The 22,821-nt window shown below is 48.5% G+C and overlaps 3 protein-coding genes across 7 annotated transcripts in view; 2 read left to right on the top strand and 1 right to left on the bottom strand.

Moving 5' to 3' along the window:
* ZNF512 (zinc finger protein 512) overlaps positions 1-14,986 on the bottom strand; it is a 95,969-nt gene extending 80,983 nt beyond the window's left edge. The window contains 16 exon segments of the mRNA XM_035000530.1: positions 4,373-4,454; positions 4,554-4,653; positions 4,851-4,947; positions 5,332-5,408; positions 5,737-5,834; positions 6,071-6,209; positions 6,835-6,913; positions 8,528-8,633; positions 11,159-11,253; positions 12,456-12,509; positions 12,688-12,754; positions 13,107-13,180; positions 13,561-13,629; positions 14,233-14,301; positions 14,482-14,637; positions 14,927-14,986. Of these exon segments, the coding sequence (XP_034856421.1) occupies positions 4,373-4,454; positions 4,554-4,653; positions 4,851-4,947; positions 5,332-5,408; positions 5,737-5,834; positions 6,071-6,209; positions 6,835-6,913; positions 8,528-8,633; positions 11,159-11,253; positions 12,456-12,509; positions 12,688-12,754; positions 13,107-13,180; positions 13,561-13,629; positions 14,233-14,301; positions 14,482-14,637; positions 14,927-14,986 (1,422 nt within the window).
* A 1,642-nt stretch (positions 14,987-16,628) lies between these two features.
* Positions 16,629-19,698, top strand: FNDC4 (fibronectin type III domain containing 4). Of its 3 annotated transcripts, XM_035000804.1 has the most exons (7): positions 16,635-17,014; positions 17,192-17,336; positions 17,416-17,531; positions 17,759-17,963; positions 18,408-18,497; positions 18,802-18,926; positions 19,092-19,550. In XM_035000804.1, the coding sequence occupies exons 2-7, from the start codon at positions 17,252-17,254 to the stop codon at positions 19,125-19,127; spliced, it is 657 nt and encodes a 218-aa protein (XP_034856695.1). In that variant the 5' UTR covers positions 16,635-17,014; positions 17,192-17,251; the 3' UTR covers positions 19,128-19,550. The 3 variants fall into 3 exon arrangements, with proteins under 3 accessions (XP_034856694.1, XP_034856693.1, XP_034856695.1); XM_035000803.1 differs by having other exon boundaries at positions 16,629-17,014; positions 17,416-17,963; XM_035000802.1 differs by lacking the exon at positions 18,802-18,926 and having other exon boundaries at positions 16,632-17,014; positions 19,092-19,698.
* Positions 19,699-21,495: 1,797 nt separating this feature from the next.
* Positions 21,496-22,821, top strand: part of IFT172 (intraflagellar transport 172) — a 33,801-nt gene continuing 32,475 nt past the window's right edge. For all 3 annotated transcript variants that reach the window (XM_035000798.1, XM_035000799.1, XM_035000797.1), the window contains exon 1: positions 21,496-21,695. In XM_035000798.1, coding sequence (XP_034856689.1) covers positions 21,657-21,695 — 39 coding nt within the window. In that variant the 5' untranslated portion in view covers positions 21,496-21,656. The remainder of the gene's footprint in view (positions 21,696-22,821) is intronic.

Genomic DNA, 22,821 nt, shown 5'->3' with positions numbered 1-22,821 from the left:
AGATGCACATCTATACACACACACAGGTAAATAGTAATCATGAGATTTAGAAACTGAAGTGGAGTGATTTTCAAGATATCTTGTTAAAAAACGCAAGGCACAAAGACTATAATATGCTACCCTTTTGCATAAGAGAAAAAGTGATTTATTTTTTTTCCCAAAAAGACACACAGCAAAGAATGGTTAAACACTAATGTGGATATGTCACAAGGACAAAAGGGCCAGCCTGAATAAGAGCTCATTTTGAGTATTAAAATCAATAATGACAGGGATGGATTAAAACACGCTTAACAACAAAAAATGCATGAGTCCATACTGAGTCTAAATATATGTAGATGGGGTGGGGAGAGAAGGGAGAGATTTTCTTTACAGAAGAATACCAACTAATAAATGTAGACAAAAAGATAGAAATAGAAAATCACCATTAAAAAACCGCCATAGTAATAAATTGATTCAACCAAGAATCATCTGTGGATGCTAAAACCATTGGGTGAAAGATCACTAAGGAATAGGATGCAAAGAAATCGGACTCTACCAGGGCGCCTGGGTGGCTCAGTCCATTAAGCTTCTGCCCTCAGCTCTGGTCATGATCTCCGGCTCCCGGGATGGAGTCCCCCGGCTGGCTCCCTGCTCAGTGGGGAGTCTGCTTCTCCCTCTCCCTCTGCCCCTCCCCCATCACTCATGTTCTCTCTCTGTTTCTCTCAAATAAATAAATAAATAAAATCCTAAAAAAAAAGAAATCTGACACTACCTTGAGTAAGTGATCAAACATCACCAATAAAGAAATGACCTGACATCAGGCACCTCCTAATCTGATACACTGGCAAAGCCACAGTCTCCTCTATGCAGTACTCTTGCCAAAAGACTTCACCTGAATAGAATGAAGAAACAATCAGGCAAATCCAAGGTGAAGCATATTCTGGAAAACAATTGGTCCAGACTCCTATACTATCAGTGTCATAAAAGACACAAAAAAACAGCTAAAGAATTCATCTAGATTAAAGAGACTAGGGGCGCCTGCGTGGCTCAGTCGTTAAGCGTCTGCCTTCAGCTCAGGTCATGATCCAGGGTCCTGGGATCGAGCCCTGCATCGGACTCCCTGCTCAGGGGGAAGCCTGCTTCTCCCTCTCCCACTCCCCCTGCTTGTGATCCCTCTCTCACTGCGTCTCTCTCTGTCAAATAAATAAACAAAATCTTAAAAAAAAAAAAAAATAAGGAAAGAAACTAAAGAGACCTGATAACTAAGTGCAATGCATTATCTCTGATTGGATCCTGGACCTGGAAATAAAAATAATACAGGGATAATTGGGGAAATTTTAATATGGTCTGCAGATTTGATAATTGTATTCACTGTCATTTTTCCTGAGTGTGATAATTATATTGTGGTTATGTAGGCAAATGTCCTTGTTCTTAGGGGACACAGTAATTTGTGTCAAGTGTCATCATATCTCCAAGTATCTTTCAAATAATTCAGAGGAAAAGAGGGATGAAGCAGATGTGGCCAAATGTTAAAGGCTGGTGAACCTAGCTCTCTCTCTCTCAAATAAATAAATAAAATCTTTTTAAAAATTGGTGTATGGGTGTTCACTGTTCTTGCAATTTTTCTGTAGGGTGGAAAATTTTTCAAAATACAAGTGTGGGAGGAGTTTACATCAAAAATATTTCTGCAACTGAAGATTTACTAATGGAAGCCTCTTTATTTCAAACAATTGCCATGTATTTAGAAAGATACAAACCAGAATCAAGCATAAGACAGAAGCCATACACACCAAAAAAAGACTGATAGATGTGACTATGTAAAAATGTAAATAAAACATCTCTACATCAAAAATGTAGAAAAAACAGTAATAAACTGGAGGAAAATACAGAACAAGAAAAAAAAGGCTACTGTCCTTGCTATAAACACTCCCTCTTATAAATTAATAAGAAAAAAATAAATATGCTCAAAAGAATGGGTAAATATGCTCAAAAGGTATGAAAAAGTAACACAATAAAGAAAAAAAGTGCAATACCCAATATATATCTTTAGGTGGCCAATCTCCATAGTTATCAAAGCAATTTGAATTAGGGGCACCTGGGTGGCTCAGTTAAGTGTTTGACTTCAGTTCAGGTCATGATCTCAGGTCCTGGGATCAAGCACCTGCGTTGGGCTCTGCGTTCAGCAGGGAGTCTGCTTCTCCCTCTCCCTCGGCCCCTCCCTCTCCCCCTACTCATGCTCTCTCTCTCTCAAAACCATAAATAAAATTCTTTAAAAAAATGATGATGTCGGGCGCCTGGGTGGCTCAGTTGGTTAAGCATCTGCCTTCCACTCAGGTCATAATCCTGGAGTCCCAGGATCAAGTCCCACGTCGGGCTCCCTGCTCAGCAGGGAGTCTGCTTCTCCCTCTGACCCCCCTCTCTCTCATGCTCTCTCTCTCAAATAAATAAAAAATCTAAAGAAAAAATGATGGTATGGATATATTTGTACAGAAATGTGTTCATAATTTTCAATGAAGAGAAGCAAGTTAAAAACAGCATGTCAAATATGGTCCTGTTTTTGTATAAATATATTTACGTATGCATAAAAAAGGCTAGAGGGACATTCTCCAAAATTTGTCTAAGTGGTTTTTTGGAAGAAGGTTGTTATGGATACTTTTTTCCTTCTTTTGATTTCTGTATTTTCTGAAGTGTTTACAACAAAAATGTTGCTATTATAATTACAATTTTCCTTAAAAACAGATCTTTTTCAAAAGATCACAGGTTAGGGTGCCTGGGTGTGTCAGTCGGTTAAAGGGCTCAGGTCACCATCCCAGGGTCCTGGAATCGAGTCCCATGTCTGCAGGGAGTCTGCTTCTCCCTCTGCCCCTCCCCCCACTCGTTCTCTCAATCTCTCTCTCTCAAATAAATAAATAAAATCTTTAAAAAAAAAAAATCACAGCTTAAGATTCCCTACCATATCCCCTATCCCTGGAATAGTACCTGGCATGTGATAGGTGCATAAAAAATATTTGTTGAAGGAATGAGTAAAAGAATCTGACTCAATTCATGGATATGGTTGAAATTTATATTGTGAAGTGAAATAAACCATGGGCTTCGAGTCACAAGGCCAGGGTTTGAGTCTTGACTCCGCTTTAGCCATGTGGCTATGATTACAATCCCTTAATCTCTTAGTTTCAGCTTCCTTATCTGAGATGGGGGACAAAACCTACATCCCTTAGGAGCTCGTTATGAGAAATGATTATTATAAATGAAATAGTTTGTAAAGTGCATAGGCCTACATGTGTATTAGGTATGATGACTGTACAGTGGAACCTGGAAGTGTGGAGAGGTATCTCACATCAAGGAGGGGTCTAAACATTGTGAGTTTCATTGGAGAAGACTTCTTAGAAGATGTGAGATGTCAAAGGAGACAACGAATGTGGAAAGTATGCCAAAAAGTAGAGATGTGACCAATGAACACCATTTGGAAGGGAAGACAAAGACACACACAAAGAAGGAGCAAGGATCCCCTGGCTCGGGGCGGGGGGGCGGCGGTGGGGAGCTTCCATTGAGTTCTTAGTGCAGGTAAGAAAGCATGGCAGCTGTTGTCTGGTCAAGTCAGGAAGCTTCCTGGAAGAGGTGATCTGAATAATGGATGAGACCACATCTCTCCAGGGCAACCCTTCGGGGCCCTGGTTGCACCCTGTGGATGGTGGACAGGTGTCAGTGAGAAAACGGAGGACCACAGATGTAAAATTGCTTTCTCTCTTGGGCCACAAAGCACAGATGAACTGACACTCAGATGTCCCAATGCCCACTCTAAACTCTAAACTGCGAAGTGCACCCAAATTGATTATTATTTCTATGATTATTATCAGTGCTTGTACTGATAATGCTTTGCCCAAACATTATCAGTGCTTCACTAGTAAAATTATAATTAGCGAAAATTATAATTATAATAAATATTATAATAATTATAATTACTGAAAATTATAATGATAATACATATTGTAATAAATTATAACTAGTGGAATTATAATTTCACTGTATTATGGACGATATCAGTGTAATATTGTCTGCAGTGAATTCAGCATAGTGAATTTGCAAGCATGTGCCTTAAAGAGTTTTGTATAGTGAGGATGACTATAATATCGACAATGAACCCGTAACAAAGGACAAATGAGTATCTGTCAGACGACTGGTGGCCTGGCCTGTCTTTTGCACATATTCCTGGATAGAACTGAGCCATTGCCTTGGAAACTCTGACCAGTGACCTGGTAACACAAGAACTTGCCCAGCTGGCTTTCTGGAAGTCCAACAAAGCTTTCTACCTCCAGCCTTGAGTTTTCTAATTTCTGGAACCCCTCCCCCTTTGAGTCCCTCAGTGCAGATAATATCCTCTTAGTCCCCATACCTGGATGAAGTTCCCTTCATATTCGAAGAAAAGCAGTGGCCACATGATGCTGATGATGGAGGGGAAGAGCTTCTTCGAGGGGTCTGGGGAAAGAGAGAGAGAAAGATGAGCCAGAGCAGTATCTCCAGGAAGGCCTTGCTGTAACTGCCACCCCAGGTTCCCTCCTTAAGGCTGGACCCTCACTGGCAGGGCCTGGCCCACGGTGCTATGTGCCAGGGCCTGGATGTTGGCAGTCTTCTCTTTCACCTGCTCCACCAGCGTCTGCACCTCTGTGAGGTTGTCTAGGAGAGGGGGAGGGCACCAGAGATGAAAGGCTGGCTGTCCAGCTGTTCTTCCTGTTCCCCTGGGGTCCAGTCAGGACACGTGCCCCTGGCCCTCCCTCAGAGCAGGTGCCTTAAGACCCAGAAAAATGACAGTTCCCCTGAGTCACTCTGCCACCTCCATCTGCTCACCCCACCGCTTCTGTCTTCCCTCTCACCATCCAGGGTAAAAATGAAGACCACAGTGTCAATTTCCATGAGGGATGGCAAGATGGAAGTCAGGAAGTCCTCCTGGGAGAAGGAGAACTGGGGACCCTGGGCACAAGAAGATGGGAGTCCCCCCCCCCATGAAAAACTCCAGCACAGAGCCCCGGAGACTGCAGAGGGCCTCACAGGACCTCTCATACAGCGTGTTTGTATACAGATGAAAGAACTGAGGTTCAAGGAGGCAAAGTGTTTTGCCCAAGATGATGCAGCAAGTTGAGGGAAGAGCACTGGACCAGAGCCAGCTTTAGAGGGTGAATCCAGAGCCTTCCACCCTCCCTATGCTGCCCCAAAGCCTCCCGACCTCTAACCCATATTCCCTTCTCTGAACTGTCTGCCCTGTTACACTCCCCCACCTGTCTCTACCTCCCCTTACCTCCCATTCTGCACACCAATCACCTTCACAACCTCCCCCATGTCCCGTCATCCTCCCACCTGGTTGATGAGCTCAGCCTTCTGGTTAAACATATCACTGTGATCACCAATGAAAAAGCCACGGACATCACAAAAGTCTGGAAAGTTTAAGGACAGGAAGAAAGGAGTGATGGGCTTTATAGGAAAGAAAAGTTCTAGGCTTGGGGGGATGTTAATGGGACTTGGAGGAAAGTGGCAAGTGGGGTGTAGGGTGAGGTGTAACACACATGGGAGGCCAGAGCTAAGCAGGGCTGGGAGTTAAGGGACCAAGGCCTGAATAGGGGTTCAAAGGAAGGAGCATTTGACTGAAATGCCTATTCCGATAAGACAGAATGGACATTGAATGAGGAACCCCCATGGGTTGCGGGGGAGGAAATCGGTTTGCATCAGGAGGAACCAGAAAGAAAGTCTGGACTGGGGTCCCACCAGCACCAAAGGTGTGGATGCACTCCACTCCATCCATGATGGCAATGATGCCGAGGGTCTGCCAGCCAATCAGGTACACTGGGCCTTTTTTCTCCAGGCTGAGAATGGGCCAGAGGTCAGGACACAAGAGGAGAGATCACAGTGAAAAAAGACGAGGGATCAGAGAAAGATGCACATGGCAGAGCACAGGTGTAAACCAACAGGAAGCCTACCATGCCCCTCCACCACACAGACCACACCCCTCACCCTGTTAATGAGTCTTGTAGGGTCTCCGCTGCTCTCAGCACATTCCCTATCCACGCCACCTCCCCCCTCCAAACACATTTCCACACACCTGGTGCTGGCTTGCTTCATCAGGGCAGTGATCTTAGGGCTTTGACTATAGGTCACCTGATGAGCCCGCTCAAATGTCCGCAGGATTTCCAGAAGGCACCTGGGAGAAAGGCCACCAGCTCCCAGTGTGGGCCCAGTGCCTCCTCAGAAAGCATGGGTACCCGCCCCTGCCAGCCGAAGGCACAATTCCCTTAAAACTAAGTTCTGCTGGTCCCTAGTGGAGGTGCAGTGAGTATTATCAGAATGCATTACAGAGAATAGAAAGGGCTTCAGTGAGCAGAACACAAAGAGCAGACAGAGGGATAAGGAGATTAAGAGAGTGGTGGGAGGAGGATGGGATCAGAGTAGATGAGGAGGTTAAGTGGGGATTCGGGGGGCCAGGCCAGAGACCCAGTAAGGGAAGCAGGCCCCCAGCAGAAGGAGCTCTTCCTGCATGACCTGGACCATCCCCAAGTCAAAGACTCTCCGAAATTAGGGTAGCTTTGGATGTCCCAAGTGGGCACAGAGATTAGCGGGACCTGAGGAATCCAGGGTCCACTGGAAACAATCGAGACTCTGTGTGGTAAGAACCCCAGGCCAGCTCTTTTCCCATGGGAGGCATGGTGGGGCCTTCGTCTTGCTGCCATTAACCTGTCTCTGCGTCTGGACTTGCCATCCCCCAACCTGTACCAATCCCTTCCCTGCCTGACTCTGATCTCTCTCTCGTCCAGATCCCCCCTACCGGTACAGGAGAGAATGTGCTGAGAGCAGCGGAGACCCTACAACCCTCCAGTAGCAGGGTTTCCAGCAGGATCTTGGTTGCACTTCCACCTTTCATCCAGGATGAGCCACTGAGGCCCTCGGGCTGAGGACGTGATGACACCCGAGAGGAATTGGGAGAGGAAGGAGGATCCTGGAGTTCACTAATTAGTGGCCACTGGGCATGCACTCTGGTTGGTGGCCCCTGGCACAGAGTCTAGTTAGTGGCCCCTGGCATGGAGTCTGGTTAGAGGCCACTGGGGCTGCATTCGGCAGGACTGGGGGTGCCTAGTGCGCTATGAGGAGTGCTGGGTTGAGGGCTTCACTGAGAGAAGAAGAGAGAGGGTAAGGGCCAGCTCTGGTCATTTCTACAGTACATTCAGGACTCTGAGGAGGAAGCCACAGTGATTGGGTGTCCCGTTAGCAGGAGATAAGTGTTTTTTGGAGAGGGTGGTTTTTTTTTTTTTTTTCAAGAAGTTTCTCCCCACCCAAACCCCATTTTTTTAATAGCAGTTTGTCAATCTGAACACCACATTTCATGTCCTTTGGACAGACCAACGAAGCAGCCATTGTAATGGATAGGGATGTAACACGACACACCATGCATAAAGAGATGGCTACAAAAAGAATGATCAAGGGGCGCCTGGGTGGCTCAGTTGTTAAGCGACTGCCTTCGGCTCAGGTCATGACCCCAGGGTCCTGGGATCGAGCCCCGCATCGGGCTCCCTGCTCGGTGGAGAGCCTGCTTCTCCCTCTCCCTCTGTCTGCTGCTCTGCCTACTTGTACTCTCTCTGTGTTAAACAAATAAATAAAAATCTTTAAAAGAAAAAAATGATCAAAGCGGTGTCTGGGAAAAGGAGATTAAAAGTAAACAACTGCAGACAGGAAGAGAGATGAGCGCCTGAGAGTGGAAAGATAGGGACCTCACATGGGGTAGCTGCCTTCCTACCACACAGAGGGAAGAGCAAGGAGAATGTCTCAGATGCTCTGATCACTGGCAGAGAGGACCCGCAGCAGGGATTCGGCTCAGGCCCTTGTCAGGTCTAAGTGAGGGTAGACTACGCTCATGCCCTAGTGTCACGTATCGCCACCCCAGAGAAAAAGGCGTAGGAGCACCGGAGGCTTGAAAGGCCCACCCAGTTTTGGAGAGGATTAGAAAGGCAGAAAGATGAAACTGAATCCCATTGTTTTAAAGCCTGTATTTGAGGGCGCCTGGGTGGTTCAGTTGGTTAAGCGACTGCCTTCAGCTCAGGTCATGATCCTGGAGTCCCAGGATCGAGTCCCACATTGGGCTCCCTGCTCGGCAGGGAGTCTGCTTCTCCCTCTGACCCTCCTCCCTCTCATGCTCTCTGTCTCTCATTCTCTCTCTCGCAAATAAATAAAAATAAATAAATAAAGCCTGTATTTGAAACTAAAAAGTAAGAGAAACAGAAAGCAATTCACCATTCCATTCAATACTCTCTACTCACAGATGCAAAAGAGGTTCTTCAAACAGGAAACCCACCCCAGACGGGTTAGGTGTTTAATGATTACAGATTTAGGAGACAGGATCAAGATGGAAATACAACATCTTAAGGTGAATGAGGAAATGGGAAAACAAGATTTGCTTTACTACATTTTAGTTGACACACAATGCCAGGAATTTAGAGAAGATGTAACAAAATCAGAGGCATCTGGGAGGTGGCAAGCATTCCCTAGGTGGGAGTGGGGAAGATCCTACCCCAATTGCAGGATTGAGCACAAAAGCTTCTTGTTTCTCTTGCAGTTTCTGCATCTGCTCTGCTATTTGTCGGAATGTGGAACTCCAGTCTTCAATGGGGTCATTTCTGGGGCCCACAGAGAGAGAGGTGGGGAGATTGTGAGGATCTAAAGGAAGGAAGGGCCTCAGATGGGAGTCAGGATCAAAGACCACATTGGGATTGGGGTCTAATGTCAACAATCTCCTAGAGATATGCTTTGGAGCTCATGGGGGCACTGTGTCTCTGAACCCCAAGGATAAGGGCTAGTAATGCATTCAGCAATTTAATCCCAGAGCAAAGCCAACACTCAAGTTTAAAGCTCCAGCCTGAGACCAGAACTTTCTCGTATCCTGGTCCTTGCCCATGTCCCACTGCCACGGCCATACTACCCACAACTTTCTGTGGGTCCTTGGAGGAGTACCTATCATCAGAATGTCAAAACTGCCACTTTATTTTCAGTCTTAAGGTCCATCAGAAGCCCTTCCCATTCCTGGGAAGATATTCTGGCCATCTCCCCAAATAGCAAACCCCTCACTACTTGAGGGAGGGACAACAGTTCCTACTGAAGGAACACAACTGCAGGGTATAAAGCATAGCACCTAACAGTCAGCAAACATTTCTTGAATAAATTAATCATGAACAAAACAATGTGCTAAGGGGACAAGAGATCAACAGACTTGTTACCTGCTTAGGTGCAACCATGGAATCTCAAAGAATGGGGATCTTCTGTAGTTGACCTCTACTGGTCAACTCTGCTAGGGGGTACTTATCAAATCACCCACTGTGGCAGGAGCTCAGAGAGTTACCTCTCTATAAGGCCTCTCTAACCTCCTCTTATCATCCCATCCCTGCAAAATGTCTACCCCTTCTTGAACTATTTTTATATTTTTTCATCTGTATTTCCTCGAGGGCAAACAAGTTTCACATATTACATGCCCATCGTGTAAAGTGTTTTCTGTCATTTGTCCTCAAACTACTTCTGAAAGTCCCTAGAGACCTAAGCAGAGCGAGGAGACAGTGTTCATTGTACAGTGGAAACCTAGACTCCCAAACTTGGCTAGTCATCAAAATCACCTGGGGAGTTTGAGTTGTTGTTTTTTTTTTTTTAAACTACCCATTTCTGGGTACCACGAGCACCCTGAGAATCAACTTCAGGAGTTCTGGAGTGGAGCCCCCAAATCTGTATTTTTAAAATGCTTCCCAGACGACTCTGAAGATTGGCCAAGTTTGGGAGCCACTGACTTAAGGAACAACTAGAAGATCTCCACGCCTACGTTGTTTGAAATCCTTTATTTCTCTTAGTCACAGTGCCTGAAATTAGCATCCACTGCAGCAGATACATTTTTGGCGAAGGAGAGTCCTCCATGAAAAGGAGCAGGGTTAAAAGTATCTCAGACTCATTTATATCTTCACATGAATTACACTACAAGCCTGGAATCTGGGAGTTGAGAAAAAGACCTCAGAAAGCACCCAGCTGCCCCATCCCCCAAGACCACCCCTGAATGCAAAGCTGCTCTTGAGAAATCAACAAGCCTTCACGGGAATACTCCAGCAACAGGAAGCCTTTAGCTTCATCAGGAGGCCCACTCCAATGGTTAAGTTAGCAGAGTTCCCCAAACCTGGCTGCGCACCAGCATCTCCAGGGATGTCTTCAAAAAATAGATATTTCAGGGCCTTACCCCAAAGCGACAACATCAGAGCTCTCGCACAAGGGGCTAAAAATCTACCTTCTTATTGCTTTAACACTCCCTGGGACGCCTGGGTGGCTCAGTCAGTTAAGCATCTGCCTTCGGCTCAGGTCGTGATTCTGGGATCCTGGGATCGAGCCCCGCATTGGGCTCCCTGCTCCACAGGAAGCCTGCTTCTCCCTCTCCCACTCCCCCTGCTTGTGTTCCCTCTCTCGCTGTCTCTCTCTGTCAAATAAATAAATAAAATCTTTAAAAAGAAAAATCTAAAAAACAAAAACAAAAACCACTCCCAAGGCTGCACATCCACAGAACCACACCTGAGCACTATGGATTTCATACACTGACCTTCTCTGAGGTCACAGTGGCCATCTACATAGAGAATAAGGCAGAGGTGATTGGGTGGCACAAAGTTTTCAGGAAAGGGGAACAGAGGGGACCAAAGGGGTGCCTAGAATGACAAAGGAGAATGGGTGCTAAAGTAAGGAAGCTGGGCAAAGGGGAGTCAGAGGCCACTCAGCACCCACTGCTCCTTTGAAAAGATGCTCATCTTTGTGGTATGCATTTTCCTGACCCTAGTCTACCTTCTGGCCCTTGTTTTCCATGTCTCTTCCCTTCCTGTTTTGAATGTATGCTTTTGATATTTTATGTGGCCTTTGTAAGCTGCCTTCAATCCTTTCTGAAACAAGAGAATAAATCAACCAACCGACCAAAAAAACAAAACAAAAACAAAAACAACCCACTGAAAACAAAAACCTCATAAGCTTAGGGACAGTCGATATTTACTTTAATATTCTGAGATGTGGTCAATAAGACCATATCCACCGTGCCATCCCCTTTGTGGTCGTACTGTAGATTTTGACAGGTTCCCTCTTGGCCTCCCCCAGGGGTGTGGTCAGTCACTGTCTTTCATTTCAGCAGGCTCACCTGGCCATGTTCACAGGGTTGAAACCAACCAGGACTGGCAAAAAGATGGCTGGGTTGTCCATGCAGTAATCCATCTGGCCTGCCACAAAGGGAGCCTGATGGTAGGGGAAGAAAAAGGGCATGATGAGAAGGGTTACTCTGTTGTTGCCCGAGGCCCAGAGGCATCAGGATCCCCCAAAATGCTTGTTAGAAATGCATATTCCCAGGGGCGCCTGGGTGGCTCAGTCGTTGAGCGTCTGCCTTCGGCTCAGGTCATGATCCCAGGGTCCTGGGATAGAGCCCTGCATCGGGCTCCCTGCTCTGTGGGAGGCCTGCTTCTCCCTCTCCCACTCTCCCTGCTTGTGTTCCCTCCCTCGCTATCTCTCTCTCTGTGTCAAATAAATAGATAAAATCTAAAAAAAAAAAAAACAAAAAACAAAACCTGCTTTAAAAAAAAAAGAAATGCATATTCCCAGACCCAGGTAAGATCTACTGGATCCACATTTGAAGGGGAAAGCCCCAGGCCTGTATTTTTAACAAGTTTCCCCAAGGAAATCCTCTGCATGGTAAAGTTTAAAAACTACTGAATTAAATTTTATGCTCCTTAAGGTCAGTGTCCTGCCCTCCTTGTGTGCCTCCTTCCACATCTAGCATTGCTGGACTTGTTTCTGCTTAGTGAATTGTTAGAATCAGTATGCTGCAATGGTGAGAGAAAATTGGGGTCACCAAGTCCAGTGCTTGGAATCTTGTTAAAATGCAGATTCAGACTCAGGTTTTGGGGGGGAGCCTGCGATTCTGCATTTCTAGCAAATCCTAGGAGATACTGATGTTACTATTCAAGGACCATGCTTAAGTAGCAAAGGACTGGCCCAGAGATCAGCTTTTTCTGTAAAGAGCAAGAAAGTAAATATTTTAGGCTTTGGGGGCCCTATGAACTCTGTACAATACAAAACCCTACCATTGTAGCTTGAAGCAGCCATGTTATGTAAACACAAAGGCTGTGTCTCAGTAAAACTTTATTTACAAAAACAGGCAGTGGCAGGATTGACTTGCCTATGTAGTTTGCTGACGCTGGGACTAGTCCATCTACCTTGGTTGTTGAATGGATTGATACACAGGTATTCTGAAATAGGATCCTTTCCCTTTCGTCCCACATTCATACAACTGGATCTCAATTAGTGAGAGTAAAATCAAAATTCCTTGTGCAAACCCTTTCTGTTTTCTAGCACCCACTTCATCAATCTATTTTCCATGCTATTCTGTTCTGACCCCCTTCCTCCCTATAAAATGGATCCACCCAGCCTGTCTTTACACTCACAGAGAGTCCCACCAAAATGCCAATGACAATCACCCTCTTCTTCCCAGCAGCCACCTAGGAGAAGAGGGTGGGTGAGACAGTGCCACCAGGAGGATTCTAGGATACAAACCTTTGCGTGGGGATGTCAGGGTCAGGATTAGGGGAGGGAATGGGCTTTGGCTGGATGGGGGCTTTTGTGTCCTCATGGGAAGGAACAGACAGAGGTGTCTGGCTATCAGTGGAAAACACAGACCTTCTTCAGTTCCTCAATCCCGTGCAGGGCACTATCTTCTGTCCCCTCCCTAGATGCCACCACAGACCTAAGAAGACAGACTCAAGGTCAGTGGCACTGGTTTGGAAGCAGAAGCCTACGGTATACTAGGGCAGAGAAGAGAATGCTTTGAGAGAAGGGAATGAAGGGAAAGCTATCATTGACTGAACACCTGCTATTTGCTAGACACCATGATAGATGCTCTATAGAGCTGAAAAACTCCAGTACCTTTAAGGCCAATCAGGTAACATGAGTATGTGGAGTGGGCCAAGTGCAAGGCAATAAGAAATGATGGGGACCAAAGTAAACTGGATACAATCTTCACCTGAAAGCTCTAAAATTACATTTCCAAAAAAACACTGTCCAGACCAAACAAAATATTCAAAGCCAACTTGTCTTACCTGTCACCCCCTGCAATGAGGTAGGTGTAAAGGAGTTTCTGTCCTAGACCTTTCATCAGCTGGTTGAAGGAGACCTGTCAGGGGGGAAGGATATGAAGTAGTGATGATAGTGAAGGGAGCGATTATCTTGGATTTTGGACACCTAGAGTGTAGAAGCTTATAAGGATTCCCTCAGGCCAGCGCTTAAGCCAGTACTGCTTGGAATTTGGCACTTCAAATGCTACTTGCAGATGATGGACTGGGGGTGCATGGGATGTAGAGACACGGGCAGTAGACTGGTGGGGATCAGGTGGGTTCTGAAGATATGAGGGCTCCATGGTGAGATCTAGCTTTGGGAAGAGAGGGAGCCAGGCCTCGAGGGGGCCACCTAGGAACATAGCTATGATGAGCTTTATGGTCCTGAGGGTCACTCCGAGAAGGCAGAGGGAGGAAAATCAGGGATCAGGGTACTCACCGACATGAGAAATGCCATCCTGCCAGAGGTAACCCCTCCGCTCAGCACCACCAGCGCCCCCTCAGGCTCCTGAGAAAGAAAAACTGCCTATGTCGCCAGGTCCTAGCTCAGGTTGGGGGAAGCATATTCTTTCTCTATCAGCAGCAGAAGAACAATTGGGGAGACTTCTTAACCCTTCTCTTACGACAAAAGGGAACAGAACATAGGTGGTATGGTGTCACAGAAAGAATGAAACTTCAGTCTGACTCCCAGCTCTGGCTTAGCTACTTATTCAATCCTTACTTATTCCAGAAAGGACTGAGAGCAGCTTTGTCATCAACCAATCAATCAATAAAAAACAGTGGTACCCAGCAATTATTAGCTGGATATATTTGGGCAAGCTACCGTGATTATCCTTTGTTTTCCTATCTGAAAAAAAAATGGAGACAATCACACCAATTTCACAGGTTTTTGCAAAGGTAATGAGTGTGAAAGCACAATGCCAGTTATAGAGTATGATGCAGATAATAGTTATTATAATTACTGTTGATTAATAAGATGACAATAAAGATCCCAGAGGGAGGACTGGGAGAAAGGAGGATGGAGATGGAGCAAAATCAGAAGTGGAGGCCAAGAAAAGAGAAAGGTGGAGGGAAGAGAAGTTCAGGAGGGGAGCAAATGGCAAGCCCGTACCTTCAGCACTTCCTGAACTTTGCCAGCCACTTGTACCATGCTGGTCAGAATCGATTCACTATACAGTCACTGTAGGCAACAGGCAGGAATCAGAAGCCATTTGGATTTGGGGCGGGGGGGGTGTTAATGGTGGGGTGGAGGGGCTCTCAGGTCTCAAACATTAAGGACCATGGTCTGAGAGAGCAGAGGTTGAGGTACGGTTGGAGTCGGCATCTTTATTTTCAGTGTCCAGGGGATGGTCTGGGTCACCTGGTACGTGGGCATGACTTGCCCCTCCTCCTGGAAGATCTCAGCATCACATTGTCCCAGCAGTCAAACAATTTGCTCGGCATCTGCTTTGTCCAGGTCCTGGGTCAGTGGGTTTGACTTCTCTGTGATTGGCAGGGCTTCCTCATACCCAGACAACTAGAGGGAAGGGGGCACAAGGATACAGGCAGGAAGCCAAAGCCTCATTCACGCCTGCTGATCTGGAGGTGGGAGTGGCAGCGGGCACAAGGTTTGGACACACACACACACACACACCATCCAAGGATTTAGCCTGCACTTGGTACTCTGGGCCTAATAGGGGAAGAAGATCAGGAAGGAAGATGGGAAGGAGGGGAGGGAGAGTAGAAACCCAGGGTGAAGGGAAGTGCAGATGAGAAATGATTCTAGGAATCAGTGCAGAAGACCAACATGGAGAAGGGGGTCTTACTTCCCACTTGCCAGGCTCTGGGGTCTCAATCACATGTTGAAACCGTTTTGTGCCTGGCATGGTCACAGGCTGTGGACACCCTGTCGTGCCTGCCTCCTCAGCCACACAAACCCTTTTGTCACGCTAACTCTGCTTCCAGCTGGCAGGGCCTTATCTGAGCCACAGTGATGATTAACCCAAGTACCCTGGCCTCTCTGTGCACCACTCCCTGACTACCTCTTCCTGCACCCTTTCCTGGTCAGTCGGTCACCAGCCCTCTGGTCACCCAGGGACGCTCCTGGGGTCCCTCTTTGCATGCATGCAGACTGCCCAGCCTCTGCTTTGCCCCTGAAGGGGAAAACCTGAGGTTCATTACTCTTAACTTTGGACACAATGACCTCTTCTCTGGAGGACCTGGAGCCTGGAAGTGCAGGATAATACCCAGTCCCAAGACAGTGAGAATCCCTGAGCAAGTGCTCTGGGACCAGGATGCATCAGGAGGCCAGAGATCAGGGTCCTCAGGGACAGCAGAGGTCAGAGGACCTGGGCCATGGCTTGATCACATGCCCAGCCAGAACACACAGTCCTCCCTGCCCCTCTTGCTCCATTTCACTCTTTCATCTCAGAAGGAAGGCACCAGAAGCTTTGGAGCCCCAGGGGGGGCACATGCTGAACTGAATATTACAGGAAAAAGTGCCACAGAAATAGAAATGCTGCAATGAGAATTAGAAACCAAAGTATCTGCCCTAAATACAACATTAGCCAACATTTATTTACTGAACAATGCACTTTTCACATACGGTATCTCATTGGGTACATTAACACTCAGGAGACCATACTGACACCCTCATTTTTCAGATGGTGAAACTGAGGCTCAGAGAAGTTAGGTCACTGCTGAAGATCACACAGTTGACAGAATGGGGACTCAGACCCAGGTTGTTACTCCAGATCTCATGAAATAACTTAAGGATTTATGTTTGTTAAATGAGTGAAGTAACTAACAGATTGATGCAAATTAATGATAATCCCTCAGTCACATAGCGTCATAAGATTTATAAAGACATTCCCCAACATTGTCTCATTGGATCCTGCCAAAAGCCCTATGAGGTTCTGGACGCTCTGATTTTAGGAAACCTGACACTTAGATGACCAATTGCTCCACGCCAGGCAGTAAGTGGCAGAGCTAAGACAAGAACCATAGGTCGCTGCTCTTTAGATTTCCCCCATAAACCCAGCCGTCTTGATCGCTGTATCTCCAGCACTTCACATGCCCAGACACATAGGTGACGCTCAATAAATATTTAATAAATTAAAGAATGAATGAGAGCGAAGAGAATCAATATCAGATTATGAATGGGGAACAGATTTAAAAGCTGACGCAGTCTACAAGTAGGAGATTGCTAAAACAATTCTCTCCGCCGCTCTGTCCCCTCCCGCGGGGGGGGGGGGGTTGGAATTCCTCCTCCCAACTTGGCGAATTCCACCCGGGGAGGGGGGCCCTCCCAGGTGCCCGAGACCCTCGCACCTGCGCCTCTCCCCACGCCCCCGCAGGCTCCTTGGCCCGAGCCGGGATCAGCGGCAAGGGGACCCGGGAGGCCGCCAATGGGAGGGTCGTGGGAGGAGCCCCGGGAGAACCGGGTCGGGTCGGGGTGGGGGGGAGGGGGGAGGGGGATGACGGCGGCGAGAGCCCCAGCGGGGCGGGGCTGGCCGGCACGTCCCGGTCGGGCTGCGGCGGAGCGAGCCGGGCCAGCTCTGCAGAAGGCGGCGGCTGGCTGGCCGGGACGGTCACATCCCGCTGCAGGGGCCGGCGGAGCAGCCGCACTGCCTTCCGCACCGGGACTCAGGCCAGCGGCCAGGCCGCGCCGGCACCGCCCCCTGCTCAGGGACAGACTACGCGGCCCGTCCGAGCTCTGGGGGCCCCCGCAGCCCCGCGGCCCGCTCCCGCTACGCCTCCGCCTGCCCTCTGCCCGCAGCTCGGTTCCGCGCTGCCCGCCGCGCCGGGTCCGCGCCGGGATGGGGTAGGGGCAGCGCCACGGAGTCGGGCGATGGGCCGCCCTCTGGGCACCGTGCAGCCCCCCGAGGCCTGACCGACCGCGAGGACCGGCGGAGGTGGGTGTGGGCCGGGCAGAGCCGCCCGGGTGATGCGGAGGCGGGGAAGGCGTGGGGAGAAGGGGGGCTCCGGGGCTGCTGTGGGCGGTGGGGAGCCCGGGAGAGCTGCTGCCACCCGTGCGTTCTGGGCAGTCCTTGACCCCCACCCCCGCCCCCCACAACTCCTGCTACCTCCAGGAGCCCCGCCTGGATGTTAAGCGGAAGCCCCAGTGCCTCCCAGCGGACTCGGTGGGGACCATGGCTTCGCTGATGCCCCTCTCCCCATATTTAAGCCCCACGGTCCTCCTGCTGGTCAGTTGTGACCTGGGCTTTGTGCGAGCAGGTGAGTAAAGGGGTAGTGGGGTTAACCAGAGCTAGTCCGTGGATGGAACCTGTTAACCTGTTCACTCTGACACCCACAGACCGGCCTCCCTCTCCTGTAAATGTGACAGTCACTCACCTCAGAGCCAACTCGGCCACTGTGTCCTGGGACGTCCCAGAAGGCAACATCGTCATTGGCTACTCCATCTCCCAGCAAGTATGAATCACCCTTCTGCTCCCTCAACCTGTGTCCTTGGATCTCTGAACATTCCTTCAGTTACCCCCAGCCCAGACCTAAGCTCCCCTCCCAGTGGTGGGGAAATTTGGGAGCTGGTGTTCCCTGGCTCAAGCTGCCCTTTTTATCCTACTCCGTGGAGTGCTTGGAGGTTCAAGAGTCCTGGAACTGGTGTGAGACTGCCCTCCTGTCCCATCATCTCCCCACAGCGACAGAATGGCCCTGGGCAGCGTGTGATCCGGGAGGTGAACACCACCACGCGGGCCTGTGCCCTCTGGGGCCTGGCTGAAGACAGTGACTACACAGTGCAGGTCAGGAGCATCGGCCTTCGGGGAGAGAGCCCCCCAGGGCCTCGGGTGCACTTCCGAACTCTCAAGGGTTCTGACCGGCTACCCTCAAACAGCTCAAGCCCAGGTGAGGGTCTCAGCTATTCTCCACTCCCGAAAGCTTTGGATTCTCGGCCTTTTCACCTGGCCTTTAGCCTCTTGTTTACTTCTGCCAAACAAGCCACAGTCTAGCTCAGATGAATAAAAGGATGATTTAATCCATCATACTGCCAAGAAACGAAAGAAAAAGGTTGGCAGGGGACTGGGTATAAACAGGCTGATAATGAATCGTTTGGGAGAAGGGCTTTTAAGCTTCCTTTTACCCACCCTCAGTTCCCAGCTGCAGCAGCCTGCGTGAATACTCACCAGCAGCCTTCCTGCTTTTTGGTCTCTAACTACCCGTCCACCAACAGCTTCCTAGAGAGGGTCTACCAGGGGCAACCCTGGCCCCAGACTCTCCATCCTTACCTGTCTGCATAGAAGAGCTTTGTGGCCGTTCCCCATAACCTGGAGTCTATCTCCTCCTTCTCAGGTGACATCACAGTGGAGGGTCTGGATGGAGAGCGACCACTGCAGACGGGGGAAGTGGTCATCATTGTGGTGGTGTTGCTCATGTGGGCCGGTGAGTGAGCAGCTGGATGGGGGACCGAGGATTGGGGGAGCGGGGCTCAGTGAAGGTGGGAGATGGTGAAGGTTGTCAGGAGAAAAGGCAGGGAGGGAAGTGGAGCAGGGAGATGCTTAGTGGAGTGGGGTGAGCAGAAGTTTGAGGAGAGGAAGGTTAAGAGGGTGGTGCTCACACATGAACACCAGGAATTCAAGGGTTTTCTTCTCAGATTCTCTAGAAACTGTGTGGGTATCTCACTGCCCTTCAAGGCTGTGAGTGGGGAAGTCAAGATCAAGGCGCAGATTGTATTGTTGTGTTTCAGCTGTAATTGGGCTATTCTGCCGTCAGTATGATATCATCAAGGACAACGACTCCAACAACAACCCCAAGGAGAAGGGGAAGGGGCCAGAACAGAGTCCTCAGGGAAGGCCGGTGGGGACAAGACAGGTGATGTGGGGCCAGTGAGGGAGGGAATGGTGATTTTGCTTCTAGGAGCAGTCAGGGAAGGGGAGAAGGCCAAAGAGGGGCAGGAAATGAGGGAAAATGGATATTTGGGATGGAGGAGGCTCTTACCTTCCTGAAATTAGAGACTCAAGCCATTTTCTTTTGCAGAAAAAGTCATCATCCATCAACACCATCGATGTATGAGTGAAGAAACAGAACCAGAAAACAGATGCACTAACACCCTGGGGATGGGGATAGGGTCAGGGAGCGCCTCAGATGGTGATCTGCTCAGGACTGAAGGATCCCACAGTCTCCTAGAGGGTAATGACACTCCCACAATCTCAGGCCTGGTACCCGTCCTCTTTCCACTGTGAGCGGGGCCAGAAGGTAGGTCTCTTAGGGTCTGTGCCCCTGGACCTGGGGAATGGCTATCAGATGGGATATGTCCTTCCATCCCCCAGGTCCAGGGGAGAGTCACTTGTTCAACCGTATCCCACTAGGTCTCAAATGGGGCCCCCATTCCACCTGCATCAGGACTCTTGGCATCCCCAGCTGCCCCCACATCTTGCCTCTGGGTCTCAGAGAGGGGTGTTTCTTTGGCTACTTCCCCTCCCCCCAGCAATTAAAAGGAATTGTCTGGGTCTGGAGGCACTGCACTACTCCAATGTCTTCCATGGAGCCTCAGGTGCTCCCCCTCTCACCTGGTAGCCCCTCCAGCTGCTGGTGATCTCACCCCTTGGACATTTTTCCAATAAAGGTTCTTGGACAAACTGAAGCTGACTGTATGGTATACTGTATAGTATGCTGAAGACATTTCCCCACTGTCTCTCCCCTGACAACAAGGGCCTCTCACACCACCACCAACTCAACAGGAGCACTCTCATTATTTTAAGGTGTTTGTTTTGATTCTCTAGCCTGGAATGGGTGGGGAGAGGCCAGAAATGAGTGTAGAAAACTGGAGCCCTAGTTCCTTTTGTTTTGTTCAGTGAGAAAGGGGCGAAAGAAAAGAAGGGGGGATATAAATTCCCCTGCAGCAGTGGAAACGAAGATTATACCACATGAGAGGGGCCAGTAACCTTTTTATGTTCACTGCCCACATTGACACCCAAGCTCTTCACCATTTATTTCTCTGACTCCTCCATCAACCTTGAGTTAATTTCCAGAAAAGGACTGAACAGTGTCTTGGGACAAATGCAAGAGCAGCTACACTAATGGATCCTTCAGTGCCATGTGCTCCTATCCTGTGCATTCCCATACCTAGTCTTCCCTGCCCTCGCTTTTCCTTTTGTCTCTGTCTGTCTCTGTCTCTGTTCATTAGGTCAAAGCCAATAATAACTGTAAGGTGTAAATGAATTTATATTCACTCTCTGCCACTATATCCAGAGGAGGATTATGGAAATAAAACTGAGGGGTTGGAACTCCCCTGTCAAAAGACTTATACTTTGGGCTCTGGGGCTACTTGTTTCCTGTGAAAATAGAGGCTTTCCTCTACTCTTTCCTAAATTCCAAGGCGGGGGGTGTGATGGTGCCAGTGAGAGAAATACCTGTTGACGTTTGCAACCACTGTGGGGGAAAAGCTGTAGAACCCAGACTGTGTCTGGACAGCATATGCTACACTTTCTGGAGAATTATAGGTCTTCTCAACTTCGGATCTTTCCAGAGGAGGTGCATGAATAACTCTCCTTTTCTCCATCTCAGTCTCTCTGGTATGTTACAAGAATTTAGACCAATAATTCTGAGAGGGACCCCAATCCAAACAGATCAATAAGTCAATATCCTTGTTACTTAACCAAGCTCCAACCCCAGGTATCACAAGACTTAACCCTACCCTATCAGGTGAGCCAAACTCAGGTTTGCCCTCTGCCCTGAACCATAAAAGCATCCCGATCTGGGCAGCAGTCTTTAACCCACTGCTACCCGATTCTGAAGTAGTACCTCTCACTGGCCACTGGTTCCGAAACACTCATCTCTCAGACTCTGGACACTTCAGTTCTTGGGATGGAAGCGGCATGGGGTACAGAAGCATGGCATGGAGATCGGGAGCTAAGAGTTCAGAACGAATAAACGCACCAGCTCTGGGTTGAACCCCATTTACATCCTTTACTGACTGTTAGTTTGGGTAAGTGACCCCTCTAATCCTGAGTCTTCTGGTATGTAAAATGGGACTTATAATGCCATCCCTTTCAAAAGGTGTCTTTGGGATTAAATGAGAGCGCATATACGACCCTTTGCACAGTACCTGGCAGACGCATACTGAGTATTCAGTTAGCTATCATTATTAGCTTTGTGATCCCGTGCAAATCGTATAACCTATTTGGGTTCAATTCCGTCCGCTGCAAAACGTATGAAAGCAACTGCCCTGCTTTCCTCCAGGGTTGAGAATTAAAAGGACGAACCTAGCCACACTTTACTCGCCTCAGGGCGCGAGAAAGACCGCGCTTACGTAGGACCTCGAGTTTGCGGAGGGCTTGTGGGCGTGGCTCGAGCTTGGGTTTGCAGACAAAGACACGATTGGTTGAGGAGAGGATGCCCTCTCGGTGTCCCGCCCTCGACCTCACCGCGCTTGCGCACGTCCTGTTTGCTTCGCAGCGAAGCTACGTGATGACCTTGCGGAGTGTGTTGCGCTCTGGTCGCGTCTGCGTCAGCGGCAGTCGCTGCAGCTGCGTGGCGGGTTGTCCAGGTAACCACGGGAGTTGTCGCTGACTGGTGGCATCTGAGAGACGGGTGTTCGTCATGCAGTTGAAGCACCTGAGAACCCTGCTGAGCCCTCAGGTGAGGAGTTGCGTGCCTCTTCCCAACCCCGCCCGCCTTAACGTTCCAAGAAAAGTGAGGGAACTGAAATTTCATGATGTTGAGCGCCTCCTGTTATGCGGAAGACTGAAGGCTCTAGCCATGATGGGACTCTGCTCGGTCGATAGTGTGCAGTAGTTGAGACGGACCGCTAACCGCGGTAGCTTTCATCCCGTCTCTTTTAACATCAGTTGTGTACGAGGCCCCGTGCTGGGCGCACATGTAAACAACGAACCTAAGTCTGCACCCGAATAAACAAGCGCTTTAGGTGCAAGCCCCAAAAAGGGAGTGCAGAAGACCTCACGTTCGTTCTGATGATGAAGATCTCAGATTCAGAAGAGGCTGGGCACTAAAGAAAGGCTGGGTTTTGGAGCTCGGAGACCAGCGTTCCAAGTCCTAGTGCCAGCTCTACTTTAAATAAATGATCCAATACCGCTGATTTTAGCCCTTGTCACACGATCTCTCTGAGCGCTCACCCAACTACTTCATTTGGAAAATGGGAGTAACAATAATAGCAACCTGAGAGGGTTTGGAGGAAGAGTTAAAGGAAGTAATGTACACAAAGGCCTTTGCGAACTGAAAAGCAGTGTAAAAACTGATAGACAAGGGAGGAGAACATTCAAAATTCAAAGGACAAATTCATACAAAGCTAATGACAATATCTGCCATAGTGAATGTTTCATACGTAGTAAAGCAGCGTAAGTTAAGTAGTTAGGATTGGGGTTTGTGGAGTCAGACATGTGGATTTAAATCTTGGTTCTGCCACTTATAAACTGTGTGTGTAAACTTGAGCAAATTACTTAACTTTTCTGAACCTCAGGTTCCCCATTTGTAAAATATGCATAATAATGGCATCTGTCCCTGCGTTATGAGGTAAAAGGAGAATGCATATCGAGCACTTATCAAAATGCCTAGTCTATGGTAAGATCTTGTTAAAGGTTAGCTTTTACTATTCTATTCCCTACCCCATTTAATCCTCATGACAGTGCTGTGAGGAAGGCTTCACAGAGGATGTGGCATTAGGAGAATAGAGGGAAATTAGAACAAAAGAGAGATGTGCTCGTTGCTCAGTTAACTGCCCCTGAAACTGTAATTTAAAAATTCCTTT

Source organism: Mirounga leonina, unplaced genomic scaffold (assembly GCF_011800145.1).
Source record: "Mirounga leonina isolate KUSES-001 unplaced genomic scaffold, KU_Mleo_1.0 Mir_125, whole genome shotgun sequence".
Taxonomy (NCBI): domain Eukaryota; kingdom Metazoa; phylum Chordata; class Mammalia; order Carnivora; family Phocidae; genus Mirounga; species Mirounga leonina.
The sequence above is the reverse complement of the archived record's forward strand: the minus strand, read 5'-3'. Positions and strand labels throughout refer to the sequence as shown.